Genomic DNA, 16,874 nt, shown 5'->3' with positions numbered 1-16,874 from the left:
AGGGACCCTATTGCGTGACACAGTTCAAGAAAAAACAAGAATTCAGAAAGATAACTTGAGATAAGAACAACAGGTTAGGCAATGTAATACAAATACTTCTTTCCTACACACAGATCCCTTTACCCTAGCTTGCCTGAACAAATCAGCAGAGAAGTAAGAAAATTCCACTTTTCCTCAATACAAGAAATTCTCAGAATCACTGTGGCTGGAAGGCATCTCTGGAGATCACCTAGTCCAATCCCCTGCTCAAAGTAAGGTCAACGGCAGCAACCTGTCCAGGACTGTATCCACCTATGTTTCATATATCTCCAAGGATGGAGACTCCACAGTCTCTCTGGACAACCTGTGGCAGTGTTTGACCAACTTCACAATAAAAAAAAAAATTCTCCTTATGTTTAAACAGTGTTTCCTGTATTTCAGTTTGTGCCCATTACCTGTTTTTTTTTAAAAACACACTCCCTTCAGGTAATCCTTTCAGGTCTTCTCCCGGCTGAACACTCCCCGCTCTCTTGGCTTCTTCATATATGACAGATGCTTCAATCCCTTAATCATTTTGTGGCCCTTTGTTAGACTTGTCCAGTATGTCCATGTGTCTCTCATACTAGGACTAGACACAGTACTCCAGATGTGGCCTCACCAGTGCTGAGAGGAGAGGAAGGATCACCACCCTCGACTTGCTGATGGCACTCTTCCTAATGCAGTTCAGGACACTGTTAGCCACCTCTGTTGCACAGGCACATTGCTGGCTCACAGTCATCTTGGGGATGACCATGATGCTCAGGATCCCCAGGGCGTTTTCCGACAACCTGCTCTCTGGCCAGTCAGCCCCCAGCCTGTACTGGTGCACGGGGTTATTCCTCCCCCGCAGTGGTAGGGACTGGCACTTCCCTTTGTTGAACTTCATGCGGTTCCTGTCAGCCTATTTCTCTGGCCTGTCCGGGCTGCTCTGAATGGCAGCACGCCCATCTGCCTTATCAACCACTCCTCCCACTCTGTATCATCTGCACATTTGCTGAAGTTGCATTCTGTCCCATCATTCAGGTCCTTAATGAAGATGTTGAAAACTACTGGCCCGGGCATTGAACTCTGCATTATTCTACTGGTGACTGGCCTCCAGCTGACTTCATGCTGTTGATCACAGCCTTCTGAACACAGCAGTTCAGCCAGTTTTCAATCCACCTCACTACCCACTTACCTGGGTTGAGACTTCATCAGTTTGTCTGTGATGATATTGCGGGAGACGGTGTCAAAAACCTTTCTAAACTCAAGATAAAGAACATCCACTGCCATCCCCTCATCTACTGTGCCAGTCATCTCATTGTAGAAGACTATAAGGATGCTCAAGCATGATTTCCCCTTCATAAATCCATGCTGACTACTCCTGATCACCTTCACACTTTTGGAAATGGTTTCCAGAATTATTTACTCCACCTTCCCAGGAACTGATGGGGAGCTGACTGGCCTGCAGTTTCCCAGATCCCTCTTCTTGCCGTTCTTGAAGATAGGGGTGACATTTGCTTTCTTCTGGTCCTTAGGAACTTCCCCTAATTGCCATGACCTTTCAAAGATAATGGAGCGTCACAACGACATCGGCCAGCTCCCTCAGCACTCATGTATATATGCCAAAGTCCTATATACTTAGGTATGTCCAGTTGGACATATGCATGGACATATGCATGTCTAGTCTGTTCACACTTTTCCTAACCTGACTCTCCTTCCATCAAGGGTAAATTCTTGCTTGTTCCAGACTTTCCCACAGCTTTCATGGATCTGGAACTCCTGAAAGTCGGTCTTGCCACTACAGAACGAAGTGAAGAAGGCATCACACACCTTGGCCTTTCCTGTGTCTTTCACAATCAACTCTTCAATTCTGGTCTGGATAGAATAACATCAACCAATATTGCAAAACAAAAAAATTCGCAACAAGCACTGGAAAAGCTCTCAACATTTGAGAGCAACGCTTCTAAAGAGGCAACTCATCCACGAAGACAAGCCTTGATGCACAGAAAAGCGTATCTTACAGCAGGAAGACTGCTTACATGATAAACAGCCTGAACGTACTATAGCAGCCCAAGAAATGTAGAGAGCAAAGCTGACCAGAATGTAGATATTTAATTCACCAGAAAACTCCTCCACCTCCCCATGCAAAACATCCGCTTTATGAAGAGGTATTGTCTGAAAATTTTTGAGATGTCTCAGCTCTAAAAGCCTCCACTGGGTCAACTACCTTTGGAGCAAGATTTTCAGAAACAGCATTCCTTTAAACTTGTAACCGATCAAAACCCACTGCCCTGTAACTTGCAAAGTGCTTGACTAAACTCACTTGGGGTCTTAGAAATGGCAAGAGAAGGTGAGATGGCAAGAAACTGATAACAAGCAATAGAATTATACGTAACACATTCTCCTTAAATATTAATTTTTCTAAATAATTTATTAGAAAAATTGCATGTGTAAAAACTGCTTTTTCAGCCTCATTACTCTAAAAATTCTAAAAAGTTTACAACTACAATCAGTACATGACTCAATGTTATATAACGAAAAGTTATTACAGTAGATACGGATCTGACACCTAAAGTATTTGATAAATCCATAACACAGGAGACTCAAGTTTTCAGCTGAAACAAGTAACAACAACAACAATTTCTCCTCTACATAGAGAAGCATTAACAAGTGAAGTACTAAATCCTAAAAAAAACCCAGGAAATCCATGTGAATTATCTTTACTTACATTGATAGTTCTGCAAATACAAAAAATACTAATTCCAAATGTGTTTAGATAAATGCGTTACCTGTTAGTTTGATTTATTTGGTCTAAAATATCACATTTATATAAAGCTATATAATGTTAAATTGCTACAGAAAAATACTAGCAAAGTTTTGTGGTTCTCCAACTACTGTCAGAGCTATTTTAATTCCAGCTCCTTAATAGGATGTTGAAGTTTAGTTATTCAAAATTCTAACATGATGGCTTCTACAGAAGTATCAGAAATTTCACGCCAAGCTACAAAATACAAAGGTTAAAAGTCTGTTTATGTTATTTTTACCTTTGAATTACTTTACTGAAACACAGTTCAGCTTGCATGAGTCTTCCCAAGTGTTTCAGGCAGAGGCCCTTCAGTAACTGCAACATGCACACATCATCCATATAGTATTCACTGCGATCTAAAAGTAAAGGTGAGATACATCAAACAATTTGAAGACATCATGAAAGGGGAAAATTAGATTTTCAGTAGAGAGTATGTATTCAGACTCAGGACTTTGCTTCTCAGATTTTATACCTCAAAACATACATCACCTTCAGGTACAATTTTAAATACTGTCTACTAAAGAAGATGTGTGCATAACACCTATATTTTTCTCTTTAAAGATACAGGCTAAGAAGAAACAATAAGAAACTGAAACATCCAGACATTCCCGAGTCTTCTATAACTGGAAGTCAGTACAAAGCAGGCATAAACTGGCATCAGTTAAAGACTTCTGTACTTGTAACATCTAAAACAGGAAGCACAAGTCTTGGAGCACAAGTCTTATGAGGAGCGGCTGAGGGAACTGGGGTTGTTTAGTCTGGAGAAGAGGAGGCTGAGGGGAGACCTCATCATGCTCTACAACTACCTGAAAGGAGGTTGTAGCGAGGTGGGTGTTGGTCTCTTCTCCCAAGTAACCAGCGATAGGACGAGAGGAAATGGCCTCAAGTTGTGCCAAGGGAGGTCTAGATTGGACATTAGGAGAAATTTCTTGACTGAAAGAGTGGTCAGGCCTTGGAACAGGCTGTCCAGGGAAGTGGTGGAGTCACCATCCTTGGAAGTATTTAAAAGACGTGTAGATGAGGCGCTTAGGGACATGGTGTAGTGGGCATGGTGTGTTGGGTTGACGGTTGGACACAATGATCTTGGAGGTCTTTTCCAACCTTAATGATTCTATGATTCTATGATTCAAAACCTATAGTGAGACTGAAACCTCCTTCGCACTACGTTATCTTAATAGCTTCCACTGTTGCAGAGTACTGGCAGACCTCCAATAGTACCAGTAACGTGAAAAGCACAAGAACACACTAGGACTGTCCTGCAGAACTTTTTGGAAGCATTATTTGGCAGTACAAATTCAAGAAACCATGTTTATTAGTATTCCCATCATCTCTTAACGATTAAGAGGTTTCACTAGTAGTGTATAACATCTGGAAAATTCAAGAAAGCTTTAAGTTCAATTGGATAAAAATATCAGATGGAAGAGCTTTTGTGAAGCGATTCAGAAATATAACCTTAACGAGTGTGGTCCTTTTTTGTTGCCTTAGTTTATAGCATTTGCTGGGTACAGGAAAGGAAAAGAAAGGAAAGAAAACACATATGGATAGACAGATGGAGGCACATACATTAACAATTCAGGAAGCAAAACACGCTCCCTTCAGATCATGTTGTTTACAACTAATTACCAGCTCTCTAAGGTCACGTTAATTTTTTCTTAATAGTCTGCCAAAAAGATCCTACGTAAACAGTTCTGAAACATGCAAGACTAAAGCATCTCATGATTCAGCGAAGCGCTTTGCCACTACATTTAGGTTTATTTCTGTCTGTGTTTAAACCCAGAAAGTCTTGATAGATAATAACTGACAGACTGCGCTTTTAGTGACAGGTAGAAATGCAGTGGGTGAGTATTTCGCACTCCCTCTAGCCTGTTTTGCTAGGCTAAGGCATCGGATTCATGTGGCTGTTTCCTAAAGGACTCATTCATTGAAATTACTGGGGGCAAGCACTGATGTCAGTAAAAGCTTGCCAGTCTTTAACAACTTCAACTAGTATCTCCCTGGTATTTCCCACAGGAAGAAAAGCTATTATGCCAAAACACTGACAGTAAATGACAGTAAAGGCACAGGCCAATTTAATACAGACAACCTTGCAATAAATGTGGGAGAACCATCTTCCCGCAGTCCTCTATACCAGAGGAAATATCATTATCAGGATTACAAAACACACAAGAAATGAATTGTTTGTGGAGTCACAAGTTCCTATTTTATATCTTGGAGATGACACAACTGTGGAAAAATAAGATTTCCAGAAATCCTCAGGAAAAAAAAAATTCTAATGTCTTTCATCTGTTCCTTCTACCATCTCTATTTTCAGCTCCATACAACATAAAACCACTTTCAGTCCTTGACAGATTCCTTGCTGTGCCTGTTCACTTGAAGCACATGAAGTATCAGCAGCTCTCTCTAAGAAGTCTCAATCCCTAAATGACCTCTGTGTATAATTAACACACTTTTTTACAGTACCTTAGCAGTCCTTTAAAGCTATCTAGTACCGACAGCTGTCTCTTAAAATAATATTGTATCCTTGCCACACTCTGCTAATAGCCTTAATCACTTTCTTTGGGTCTCAATTCAGCAGCAATTCTGGTAATCAGAGTCTTTAACTTGTCTGAGTCCGTATGTTTAAAAGCAAATCAGGCTCACAGATGCAAAGTCCAGAATAAAACTACATTTGACTGTAGTCAGTCACTGTAGTTATTACTGAAAAAGATACAGAAAGCATAAAAAACAAACATGCTTCCATATTACATCCTATTTGCAAACTGCATGTTTCCATAAAAAAAACATACTGGGTTTATTTCTGCTTCTTTTATTTTGGTACCTTGTGCATCTCTGCTTAGGAATTTGACAGGAAATTTACCTCACTGTTACAACTGATCAGCACTTATAGTACAAGCCTTTGCATGATGCAGCACTGGATTCCCAACAGCTTCTGCCAGAACCCTTCGCGCAGAACTCACGGGAACATTACTTTATTTGCAGATGTCTTGCATATTGCTACATTTTGGTTTTAATACAAGAACAACACTTTAAGATTTAAGAGGCACTCTACTGATTCTGGACAAATGTGAAGAATAACATAAAAAAAATTAAGGGACCAGTTCAGTCTCGGCCTTGCAAGTAACCCTCGTTTAGTTTATTATACCATCCAGATTTTACTACTATGCATTTCTTGTATGTCTTTGTATAACTTCTGATGCATCACTTCAGTTTATATGTAAATCATAATTAGATGTATTTTTACATTTCATAATTAATGTTTTAATCATGTGGCAAAACTAATTTTTGCTAAATTGTTGGTAAGTGTGATTAAAATCTGGGTTCAATAGAAATTATTTTAGTGAATTACCATTAAAAAAAAGTTTCATGTGTGAAAAGATAATATTTATTCATTCTAGAACAACTCCAAAGAGAAGTCCACTGAGAAGTTCACATGATAGATGAGAGCACCCATCTGACAAACCCTGATAAAGCCAGGTACTTCTGCAGTAAACCTGTTGTAATAATGGAACTCAAGTTCCTTTAGGAATAAGTTATGGACTGATTCTTTAAACATTACCCTGAACATCTATGCTTCAAATACATCAAGATCTAAAACTATGGTCAAAGTTTATTTGTTAAAAATGTTTTACTTTACAACTAGCAAACATGTTTTCTTTTGCCAGAAAGTAAAAAAAACAGACTCATGCATAGTACTTCATTATTTCCTTTATACTTAATCATATTCTGCTCCGTACAGAATATGTACGTGTCCTCCGTAATAAAGTGAAAGTGTGGTTAAATTGCTTTAGAAGAAGTATTTTTCAGACATTTAAGAAATTAGCAGATTGCACTCCAAGAACGCTCTCAAGACACTGGAATGCCTTAGTAAGAATCCGTTAAGTTCTGTAACTAATGACCTCACATCCTTGAGTTTTCTGTTTTCTTCTGCAGCATCCATCAAGCCAGATAAAGAACATATTGAAGAATCACTGCTAACTTTCATGCGGCTCCAAAATTTCCATACTCAGATTTAACAGCACATTGCCCGAGTCAACACTTACCTTACAGAACATTAGTAGACAGAAGCAAAGAAAAATGTCAGCATTTCTTACCAGCTTAATAATTCCATCTTAACTGATCACTTACTAGTTTCATTTTGTAGAGCAGTTTCTTCTTTTTCAATTGTGACCAGTAAGTTTTCAGTGAGGTCTGCTCTTTTGCCCACAATTGCAAAGCCGTTCCAGACATACATCATTTCCTGAGGGGGGCAGGGGGGAAAAGACAACCTCATGGAATTGCATAAATAATTAAGTAAAGAGTATCCTTTGGAAGGCTGTTATGGAAAATTTTGAATACATAAAAATACTGCCTACAGAAACTTGTTTTAAACAATATGAACGGTTTCAAAGCCGAAACACTCACTGTTGAGAAGCCCATGAATAGAAGTATCTGTACGACTTCAAATAACCATCCACAATGAGAACAGGACATTCTGTCAGTTACGTGCAAGTTTACAAAGACAATCACATTTGCCGTAACTTTAGTTGAAGTTTCATAAAAGTATCTATGCATAGGGGAGGCAAAATGACATTGAATGTGTGTGGGCAAAGTTAACCTGGGTTTCTAAGTTTTCAATATTTTGACACCTTTTTAATGGATTCTACCATGTATTTTCAAAGATCTTTAAAACCAAAACTGAACAGATTTTACCACATAATAGTTTACCATCACCCAGGTAACACATCGGCAAAACTGGGTATTTTAGGTTCAACTTGTGGCCTCTGCCACATGAACTAAAGAAGCAGCTGAAAGTAGTTACTTTCTACAGGATTATAGATAAATTTGTGTATTTGTGGGTGTGTGCATGCATATACAGTATACATATATATGTGTGCACCCAAACACACACTCGTACGTGTTTATATATAGATGCTACAATCTATAGGCTGTTACCTTCCATATGGAGCAACACTGGAAGTACATAAAACTTTCTGGAAAAAAATGTGTTTCCAGTACACGCATCCAACACACACTTCCAATATAATTCCTACAAAATTTTATTTAAAAAAAAAAATCAAGGCAAATCCTGGCACAAAGCTTCCCAGATGCTTCAGTACAATAGTAAGCAATATGCTTGTTTTGATGCATTAAATATTATCACATTGTAACACATAAAGAGAATGAGAGAATACACATACAGAGTTCATGGTAAGCAATACGAAACTTTGCTGAGATCTTTACTGAATCATTGCAAACACAAGAGTATCATTTGTTCTACTGTAGTTGAATTGTAATTACATCTCTGAAATATGAAGCCTGATGTCATTCTGAAGCTGATACAATACACTGTTGAAATATTTCCGCTTATATTTGTGCTGTAACTGTGGGTTTTCAGAGGGAGAAAAAAACTGGTTATATCAAAGTCTGAAATAGCATTATTGACACTATGAACTACATTATGCTAGATTCATTTCAGTTCCGTAGTACTGTCTGATTTATGCTTACTGCAGTAATACCATACACTATGTTTATTTTTGCTTAGCTCATGATGGAAAAATTCTTAAATTAAGAGATACTGGATTTGACAGCAAGACCAAAGATATATATTCACAACTGAATAGCACTGTGCTGTACAAGCCCAAGACAACCTTATTACTTAGCTCTTTATATGTAATTGAGTATACAGTGAATTTTAAAACTGACGGATTAATTTTCTTTGGACTCCTCTTTCTGCATCAGTGAGTTTCAACAGAAGAAATTCCTTCTCAAATTATGTTTTTCATCTTCAGTTGTTGCTAAATTATGCATGTACAAAAATTTTAGCATAAACATTTGCAAAGTATCATTGCTGTGCACACATAAACTCACTGTGCACTACTAATGCCTCTGAAGTTAAAAGCATGGGAAATCAGAATAGCAATAGTAAAGTATCATTTCTTCTGCACATTTTACTCAGACTCAATATAAGAAAAAAAACAAAAAAACCCCAAAAAACACAGAAACACCACTCTTCATTTTCACCAGAAGAACAGAAAGTGCTTAAGTACTCCTTAACTTCCTAATGAGTCTGGAGGACAAGGACTGAAATCCTGCCAAACTAATGAACATGAACACATATGCTAGAAACCCATGCAAGTTTCTAGCTAAAAGGTGACTTTCAGCCTCATGTGGCAACAGCAATCATTCATTGTCTGTTTGACCTTGCTGGCTCTGATTTTGGAGTGCTAGTAGTTGGTAGCATGATCCAGTCCCTTGTACATTTCACAAAAATCCCATTGCATGAATGCCATAATTCTTTAATTAAACAAATGCAGACACATACTACCTGATATTATTATTTCCCTGCATAATGAATTACACTTATTTCTTTTCTATTTGAAAAGGACAAAAAGAAAGCAAGCATAAATACCAGGGCAGGTAATATCAGCTTCACTGGTTGAGGACTGGCATAGCGTCGAGCTTTCCTTACTGCAAACTTCTCAGTTGGGATAGATTTTCCTGCAATTCTCTGTTTTAGACCATCCACTTGTCTACAAGGAGGGAAAATGGAAAACAGAAGTTGCTTTATGTAATTTTTACTTCATTTTATTTCATTTGGTAAGATTTGCTGTTTGCCTCTGAAGTATAACATCTTAAATTTGGTGTTTCACACCACTTAGACCGCAGTTGTAGGACGTATGTTTGCTGGCAAAAGAAGCATTTTAAATATTCTGATGCTAAAAGCAAAGAGAAAAACTGAAAACTTGATGGTTATAAGTAGGAAGTAAGTCACACAAGACAAAGATACTCAAGTCAAAAACTTTTATATGGGTGAAAAAGACTGCACATGTAGTTGCTTTATAAATGTTTACCTGAATAAAGAGACAATGTCCTCACCAGTCCTTTTCAAATCATCCTCTGGGAGCATACATAGAATTGCTGCTTTCTGGAATACATATATTGCCTGTTTAAAAAAGAAATAACAACATATTACCACATCTCATTTGCTGTGTTCAGTCAATACACCAAGGACTCTCACCCCACTTGCTGCAGCAAAGTGTTCCAGTAATTCTCAGGCAGGTGGAACTACAGAAGTTTAGCACTTCCTTTGTCACACAATTTATGCTATAATTTTATTTTAATATTCTAAATAAGTTAGTCAGAATACTAAAAGTGTCTCCTGCAAAGAACAGGACAATTTATTATGCAAATCACTGATAAAGAGATGATGTTAAATGACACAACTATTCTGAAGTTCATTACTGTTATTATGTGATCTGTTATATGTAGAGACATGCCTGAAAAAAACAGAAGAAAATATCTGAGTACCGATTCAAGGAAAGTTCAATAACTAGACTTTGCAGAGAAAAAAAGAAACATCTATAATTCTATTCAAGACATTTGGACTCCTTTTTTGTCAAGAATTGGATGTAACCCCTTTTCCACTAAGCATAATAAAACAGTAACCTAGAAAGGAACAGACAAAAATGATGTATCAAAAATTATTTGCACATTGTGCTTGGTTCATACTTTGAGAAACATTTTTACAAGGAAAAGGTAGGTACCCCAACTTTTCTCATGAGACCCTGTCTCCAGCAGCCTCCTCATTTCATGTTACAAACCATCTGCTGAGTAGGCATGCTCTTGTCTGTTTATAATTAACTAACAAACACAGTTTCTTCAGCCAAGTTTTATTAATGAGTGTTAGAACTTGACTTGAGATCAAGTTAACGGTTTTCCTCTCCCTCTTCTTTCTCACAACTCTGGTAAGTACCTCTGGTTTTAGAGGGGCTGAAGTGTTAGTTATGGCTCTGGTGCTTCAGAATGTGAAATAAAATTTCCTCCTTACCTACCTAGTTAAACCTACCATTTTGTGCCTTTGCTTATGGGTTTCAGAAGAAAGCAAAAATTACACTTATTGTGCGAATTGAAATGCAAATGTAACTGTGGAGAGTCTACTGGTATATCATAACAATGTCCACCTGCCCATTTACCTTAGACCACCTGCTCTCTTTGCTGAGCAGGTCTGCATACCGATATGCTTGAAGCCAGTTCTGCTGGAAGGTGTAGCACCACATCAGTTCCCAGTAACAGAGATGATGAATCTGTTTCCACTCTTGCTGGGCTGCTATGCATTCTTGGAACCTCAACTGCGCCTATGATGTAGTTAAGTAAGAATGATGAAAATTGGCTCAATTACAGCTCCACATGAGAGCCATGTCTAATTACAGAGCAAATTCTTTCCTAGCATGCAAGTGGAGAACACCTGACTAGTAAAGAGAGATAAACCTCCCTTTCAGTCTCACTTATAGAAAGCTGGAATCAATATTGACACTGAACATGAACAGGGATAAGAGCATAATTATCAGTGCAACTAAAATAAGTTACTTAGATGAATTAGATATTTTTTCCCCAAGTTGAACAATGAACAAATAAAAACCTTAAAAAGAAAAAATTGATTTACCTGTTCAAAATTTCCTTTCAGTATATCTATTCTGGCAGCATAAAAAAGAATAATGGAACCCTTGAAAGGAGATGAGAAAAATACCCAGTTACTATTTTAAGCTTAAGGAAGTCACATTGCTGTTATAAAATTTGTTGTGAATACACACATTTGGAAATTTCTGGAGGTAGGGTTTGAGGAGACTGTCTGCTTCCTGAAGATTGGCTTCCCCTGTACCTAGAAAACATAACAAACCAACCTCAATGTATTTAAAAAAATGAGTTTCATAGATTAAGATTTTAGTTCCCAAATCGTATTATGGCTTGAATAGATTAATGTATGACTGCTTTTATACAAAAGCAGGATTATTTCATCACATTGTGTTTCTATAAAAATGAATTCTTGTCCTGAAGGTACTAGGTGCTTTTAAGATAGTAAGTGTCTGTAAGTAGAAACAGAATAGAATATATGAATATTCCTTAAACTGTTCCATTATAGATCCTAGTTATATTTTTAAATCCCTTTAATTGCTTTATCAAGTTAGGAAAACATTCCTCAGCTGCCTCCTTTCCTAATTTTGAGCTCAGTAATGAAGTACAGGTGATTCTGAAAGAAATGAAGTTCTCCTTAATTTCCTGATGAGCCTGAGGGACAAGGACTAAAATACTTCCAAACTCAAGAACGTGAAAATATGTGTCAAAGATGCATACAGAATTAATGGTGACTTTTAGCCCCATGTGGCAAAAGCAATTAATTCTCCACGTTTGAACTTCCAAGTAAGTTTGGGAGTACAGACTTCTTTCTGGAGATAGTTTTCACAATATCTGATGTTAATTTATGGATAAGGACTTGTCTGAACTTAAAGGCGTTTTGTGATATTTTGCTGTTGCATGTTGAGACAGCCCTGCAAATGGAACAAGATGTTGGTATAATGGTATCTACCCTCACTGTTTCTGCAGACGTAGCTTTGTCAGAGATACTTGTTTCACATCATAATTAAGCATACAGCAATCTCCTGTTACAAAGCTAATTGGCCTCAATTTTGAAATTAAGTTCAAAAAAATCACAATATCTAGCATAATGTGTAGTATGACTGAACAGCCACACAGTGGGTCTCACCAAGGATTAAGGAGACGTAAGTATGATAAACCAACAGGGTGAAAGTACACAGAATGGCCCTCAAACTGCTGCCAGATGCGCCTTCCCGTAGTTGACAGAGGCCCAACTCCTAAGAAACATCACAAACACATGCAGAATTAACTATCAGTATACAGAGTTACTATTAATAGTTTCTGGCTCCCCCAAATCCAGTTTTCCTTTCAGATGTAAGTATTTTTTAATTCAGTATTTTGTCATCTCAGATTCAATACAACCTTCTACCAAAACAGTTCTGCCACAGCTGATAGCACTCAGCAAGGAGAAGATTAAGCTAACACTGAATAAAATTACCCATGCATCTCAGTGCTCTGGTGAAATGGGAACACCACACAGACCATGCAGACACACAGGTCTACATCCCTTCCCCACTATTTTCTGGTTATGAGCCTTTCAGAGTAACGTCTTTAAATCTATGTTCAGTGAGAAGTTCTCTCAACTGTTCCAGTGCTACTTGTCAGCAAGAATCTTCCTTCACAGAAATCCCTGGTTATCCTCAATTTTCTTCCATCAAGTCAGCCACTATTTTGAGGTCCTGATCAAAATATTAGCTCTGCTAACACAAACTGCTGGACACTGTTTCCAGAAGCTACAATGGAATTTCTGTGCACTGAGAAAAGAAATCCAGATTCATGGAGACTTATTCAGCTCTTAACACATGAAAGTTCTTCCCATCTCCAGTTTCTGCCCATTACATGACAGCTTGACTGCCTGCGGGATTGTTGAGACTAACTCAGAGCTTCCTTGCTCAAGAGCAGTGTCTTTTCAGAAACGTATCAGATTTTAACAGTTTTGCCTCAAAACAAATATTAACTTAACAGAAGTTTTATGGCAGAGCAACTTGATGAGTTATAGGAGAATTCAAGCACCATACAAAACAATGTGCTGATACTCCAAAATTGTTTGTTCTTTTCGTTTCAGCTTTTATTGCCTTTTCAGTCAGGGCAAAAACGTGTATTATGGAAGAGCTTCAGCATGAACCAGGTCTTTCACAAGAATAAACAGAATAAACAGGTCTCCACTGAAGTCTAATTTTACATAAGCAGAACCATATTTGTGGACAAACTAACAGCAATAAGACCATATGGTGACTCTTTGTCTCATTATAACAACTTGAAGTTTAGTTATGTATAATTCTATGGCTTGCTTTCTTTGGTTTGGTTTGTTTTTTTTTTTTTTAATTTTTTATGGGTGCCAAAAGCAGATTTAAAGGGCTGTAAGATACTTACAAAACAAGGCTAGGTTTACAAAAACAAGATTATGATTACAAATACTTTCCTCATCCATGAGAAAAATATGTACTGAGATTCCACAGTGACACATGATATTCAGAAATTCCTTCTCCCAAAGAAATGGGCTGGGATTGTGGGTGGAAAAATGTAGAACTCTGACTCTCCCCTCAATTACTGCTATGAGGAACATTAATTTCTGATTGTATAAACTAGAAAAGAAAGCTGATATCCTCTCTAAGGATCAGCAAAAGGAAAGGAAATTGCAATTTGAAAGTCCCCTCTGAAGCAGACTGGTCATTTCCCATGGTTGTTCAAGACCAGGATATCACCATATGTGCTTTTATGCCTGCATCATTTAGCCCACTTCTCATCTTTTTAACAACACTAAAATACAGATAAACAATATAGATCATTATACTTTTAGTGTGAAAAATGACGTTAAATCCATCCAGTCTTTATCTGAGAAAAGACTAATTTGAAAAAACAAATATCAGCTCCAATACCCTATTGCCAGAAAATCCAATAAATTCTAGAAGTCGGAGAATCCTTCCTGGTAAAAGCGACAGCATCTGAAACACATTTCAAACAAAAATAAGATACTAGAAACTTATATACATTTAAAAAAAAAAAAGTAAAACCACGATAAACTTGAGCCAAAAATGCCAGCTACCATGTTAAAGGCCATTACACATTAGTGAAAAAGTAAAACACAAAAGAACTCCAAAATAGACATGCATGATCAACAATATACAATCAGTCTGTAGCTTCAGGGAAATGCAGACTTTTGATGATCATTCAGCATGGAAACAGCAAGACAGAGTCCAGCTGATCAGAATTGTTCGAAACTTGCGGGTCACTTGGACCAAAGTATTATCTATTTTGGTAGTACTTACAATCTACAATTGTCATCTTTCTTTACTCCCAATCAAATGACAACAAAAGTTCTACTTGTTCCTACTGTGGGAGCACTGAATTAGCAGGCTAGCAAGCATACTTGTTTTAGAAATACTAGTTGTTATTCATCCTTTAGCCCTCTATTACATGCACTTCTTGTTCCCCTTGTAACTACATTCTCCACATCCTACACAACAGAAAACTTACAAAGATCACAACGACCTTTTCAACGAGCATTACAAGAAGGTCTATTTGAAGGTCAGTTTTTGAAAGCTCCATTCTCCCTAATACACTCTGCCCAGCAGAGACTTTTTCTGTTAAGTTTCCTACTGAGGAGACTTGATGAAGAATAGAAGAGGTCAAGAGCACTTATGGACACAGACATCTACCAGTTGCTTGGGTTTTAAAGACTGACAGGTGCAGACAGACCTGCGTTCTTCTGACCATACTCAAAACTGGCCAGCTCCAGTCTGGAATGATACACAAATTAACACACCAGCAGAAATCAACTCTCACCATTGCCACGACGAATGTGAAAAGGCAACTGTAGTAAATTGTAAAGAAAAACGCTAGCGGATGTACCCAGTTTTCTTTTGCACAAACTCAGTAAACTACTGCTCATTCTTCTGAATTTGTAATTATCTATGCTAATCTACAGTATGCCACTGAAGCAAAGGAATGGTATACATGAGGGTGTTACAATAAAAGCGATCACTTCGGGTATCCTGTAACCAACAGCATAAGCATCTTAAAAATTCCTGCTACACAGGTAGATGTAGCTGCTTTTCCTCTTAAGAAATACATACATATATTAGTCCAAGAGAAATAAACACAATTCAGAATAAATTAGTAGAAAGATCTTAGAAGGCATGTATGCAAAAAGGTGCTGCTGTTTTCATATTGCATAAAACCTTCAAAGCTTGTATCTCCATTTTACAAATGTGTAATTTTTAAAACAGGATTACAGTACTGCATGTGCAAACAAAGAATCCTACAGAATAATCCCAATGGCCTCTCTGTATTGTGAAAAAGACATACCAAGTTGAATGCTCCAATTCCAAGTTTTACTCCTCCTTCAAACTGGTAATAAGTTTCATTTTTGCTTTTGTTCCCCTGAGTCATCTGTAGCACCTGATGACATTCTCTTTTGATGCAGGAAAAAAAGAAGGGAGGGAGAAACATGACTTAATTATTATACTTCGTATAATTTCTATGATTGCTATGAAAATACTTATTTTTATTTTGGAGGCATTAATGCAACTGCACCTGCTTATACCAACATTGAATCTAAGTGTTTTCTAATGGCTTACTTGTATATTTGGTAACTTGTCCTAATTTTGAGGCCACCTTTGATAAAGTTGATCATATTTTCATCCTGGAAGAAGAAAATTTAATTGTACAAAAATGTGCATTCAGCTATTACATATAACACATACATAAAAATCTTCCAGCTACATTTAAATTTATTTATAACTTAACCGTCATTGGAAATACTAAAAATGTTTTTCAGTTGTTATCTCTAAGACTAAAATTAACACTTGCTTTAAGTTGTCAGGGAAATATTTCTCTGGTGCATGTTACAAATTTTAAAACTTAAGAGGGGGGTGAAAAGAAGTCAAAGAGTTACTTCTAACAGAATTTTCAATGCATATAAATGAAACAAGGAAGCTCTCCACCAGATGGTGCTGTAGGAACTTTTTAGAAAGTTTTGAAATGCCGATTCTGACACACACCAGCGAGCCCAGGACCTGGCAGAAGACAAACTAAAGAATCCCCTGAACAGATGAATTCCCATTGCTGACCAACAGTAACCACATGTACTACCCAACATATGTGCTTATTAACCTCTAGAAAAAATCAAAGTAAAGCCACAATGTACTAGGCATCAAAAATAAATTCCTGAAAAGCAAGATGGTTAACAGTTCAACAGGGCAGATTTTTTTTCTCTTAGAATTCACACAGAAGGGGAACATGTGCAGGCATTTCAGAAAGGCACACTTAAATATTCGGGGACAGCATATATGATGTGGAAAATGAAAAAGCACAAAACCAGCCTCAGAATCATCAACCAAAGGAAATTCTGGCTTCCATAAAAGAGTCACCATTTCAAAAGACCTCAACTGTTTTGTCTGCAAGACTGAACACCCAAACGCAAGTGTTCTGGTACAAGCATTCTTGCTACCTCTTTCTGAATGGTTACATTTTCTTTACCATCATCATCCTCAGATGAATCAAGGTCAGTCAGGGATGAAAAATATGGGGCATGACAGCAATCAGCAGAGCAGGGTATTATAGTCAACAGCAGTGGATCTCTGACATGATGGATAGCGAGGTGTTGCTTTACAGAAAGTATACCCCTAAGGTTTTTTTCATTTTATACAGTCCT

General features: G+C 37.5%; 1 protein-coding gene across 1 annotated transcript in view; it reads right to left on the bottom strand.

The window, feature by feature from the left end:
• The window catches only part of TTC39B (tetratricopeptide repeat domain 39B), a 75,075-nt gene that overhangs the window by 5,221 nt on the left and 52,980 nt on the right, over positions 1 to 16,874 (bottom strand). The window contains exons 7-17 of the mRNA XM_075138073.1: positions 15,799 to 15,863; positions 15,527 to 15,632; positions 14,098 to 14,163; positions 12,327 to 12,435; positions 11,377 to 11,444; positions 11,229 to 11,288; positions 10,759 to 10,920; positions 9,637 to 9,728; positions 9,195 to 9,315; positions 6,932 to 7,043; positions 3,045 to 3,162 (exon numbers count right to left, since the gene is read on the bottom strand). Of these exons, the coding sequence (XP_074994174.1) occupies positions 3,045 to 3,162; positions 6,932 to 7,043; positions 9,195 to 9,315; positions 9,637 to 9,728; positions 10,759 to 10,920; positions 11,229 to 11,288; positions 11,377 to 11,444; positions 12,327 to 12,435; positions 14,098 to 14,163; positions 15,527 to 15,632; positions 15,799 to 15,863 (1,079 nt within the window). The remainder of the gene's footprint in view (positions 1 to 3,044; positions 3,163 to 6,931; positions 7,044 to 9,194; positions 9,316 to 9,636; positions 9,729 to 10,758; positions 10,921 to 11,228; positions 11,289 to 11,376; positions 11,445 to 12,326; positions 12,436 to 14,097; positions 14,164 to 15,526; positions 15,633 to 15,798; positions 15,864 to 16,874) is intronic.

This window comes from Calonectris borealis, chromosome Z, assembly GCF_964195595.1.
Source record: "Calonectris borealis chromosome Z, bCalBor7.hap1.2, whole genome shotgun sequence".
NCBI lineage: Eukaryota > Metazoa > Chordata > Aves > Procellariiformes > Procellariidae > Calonectris > Calonectris borealis.
This window is presented reverse-complemented; position numbering and strand designations above follow the sequence as displayed.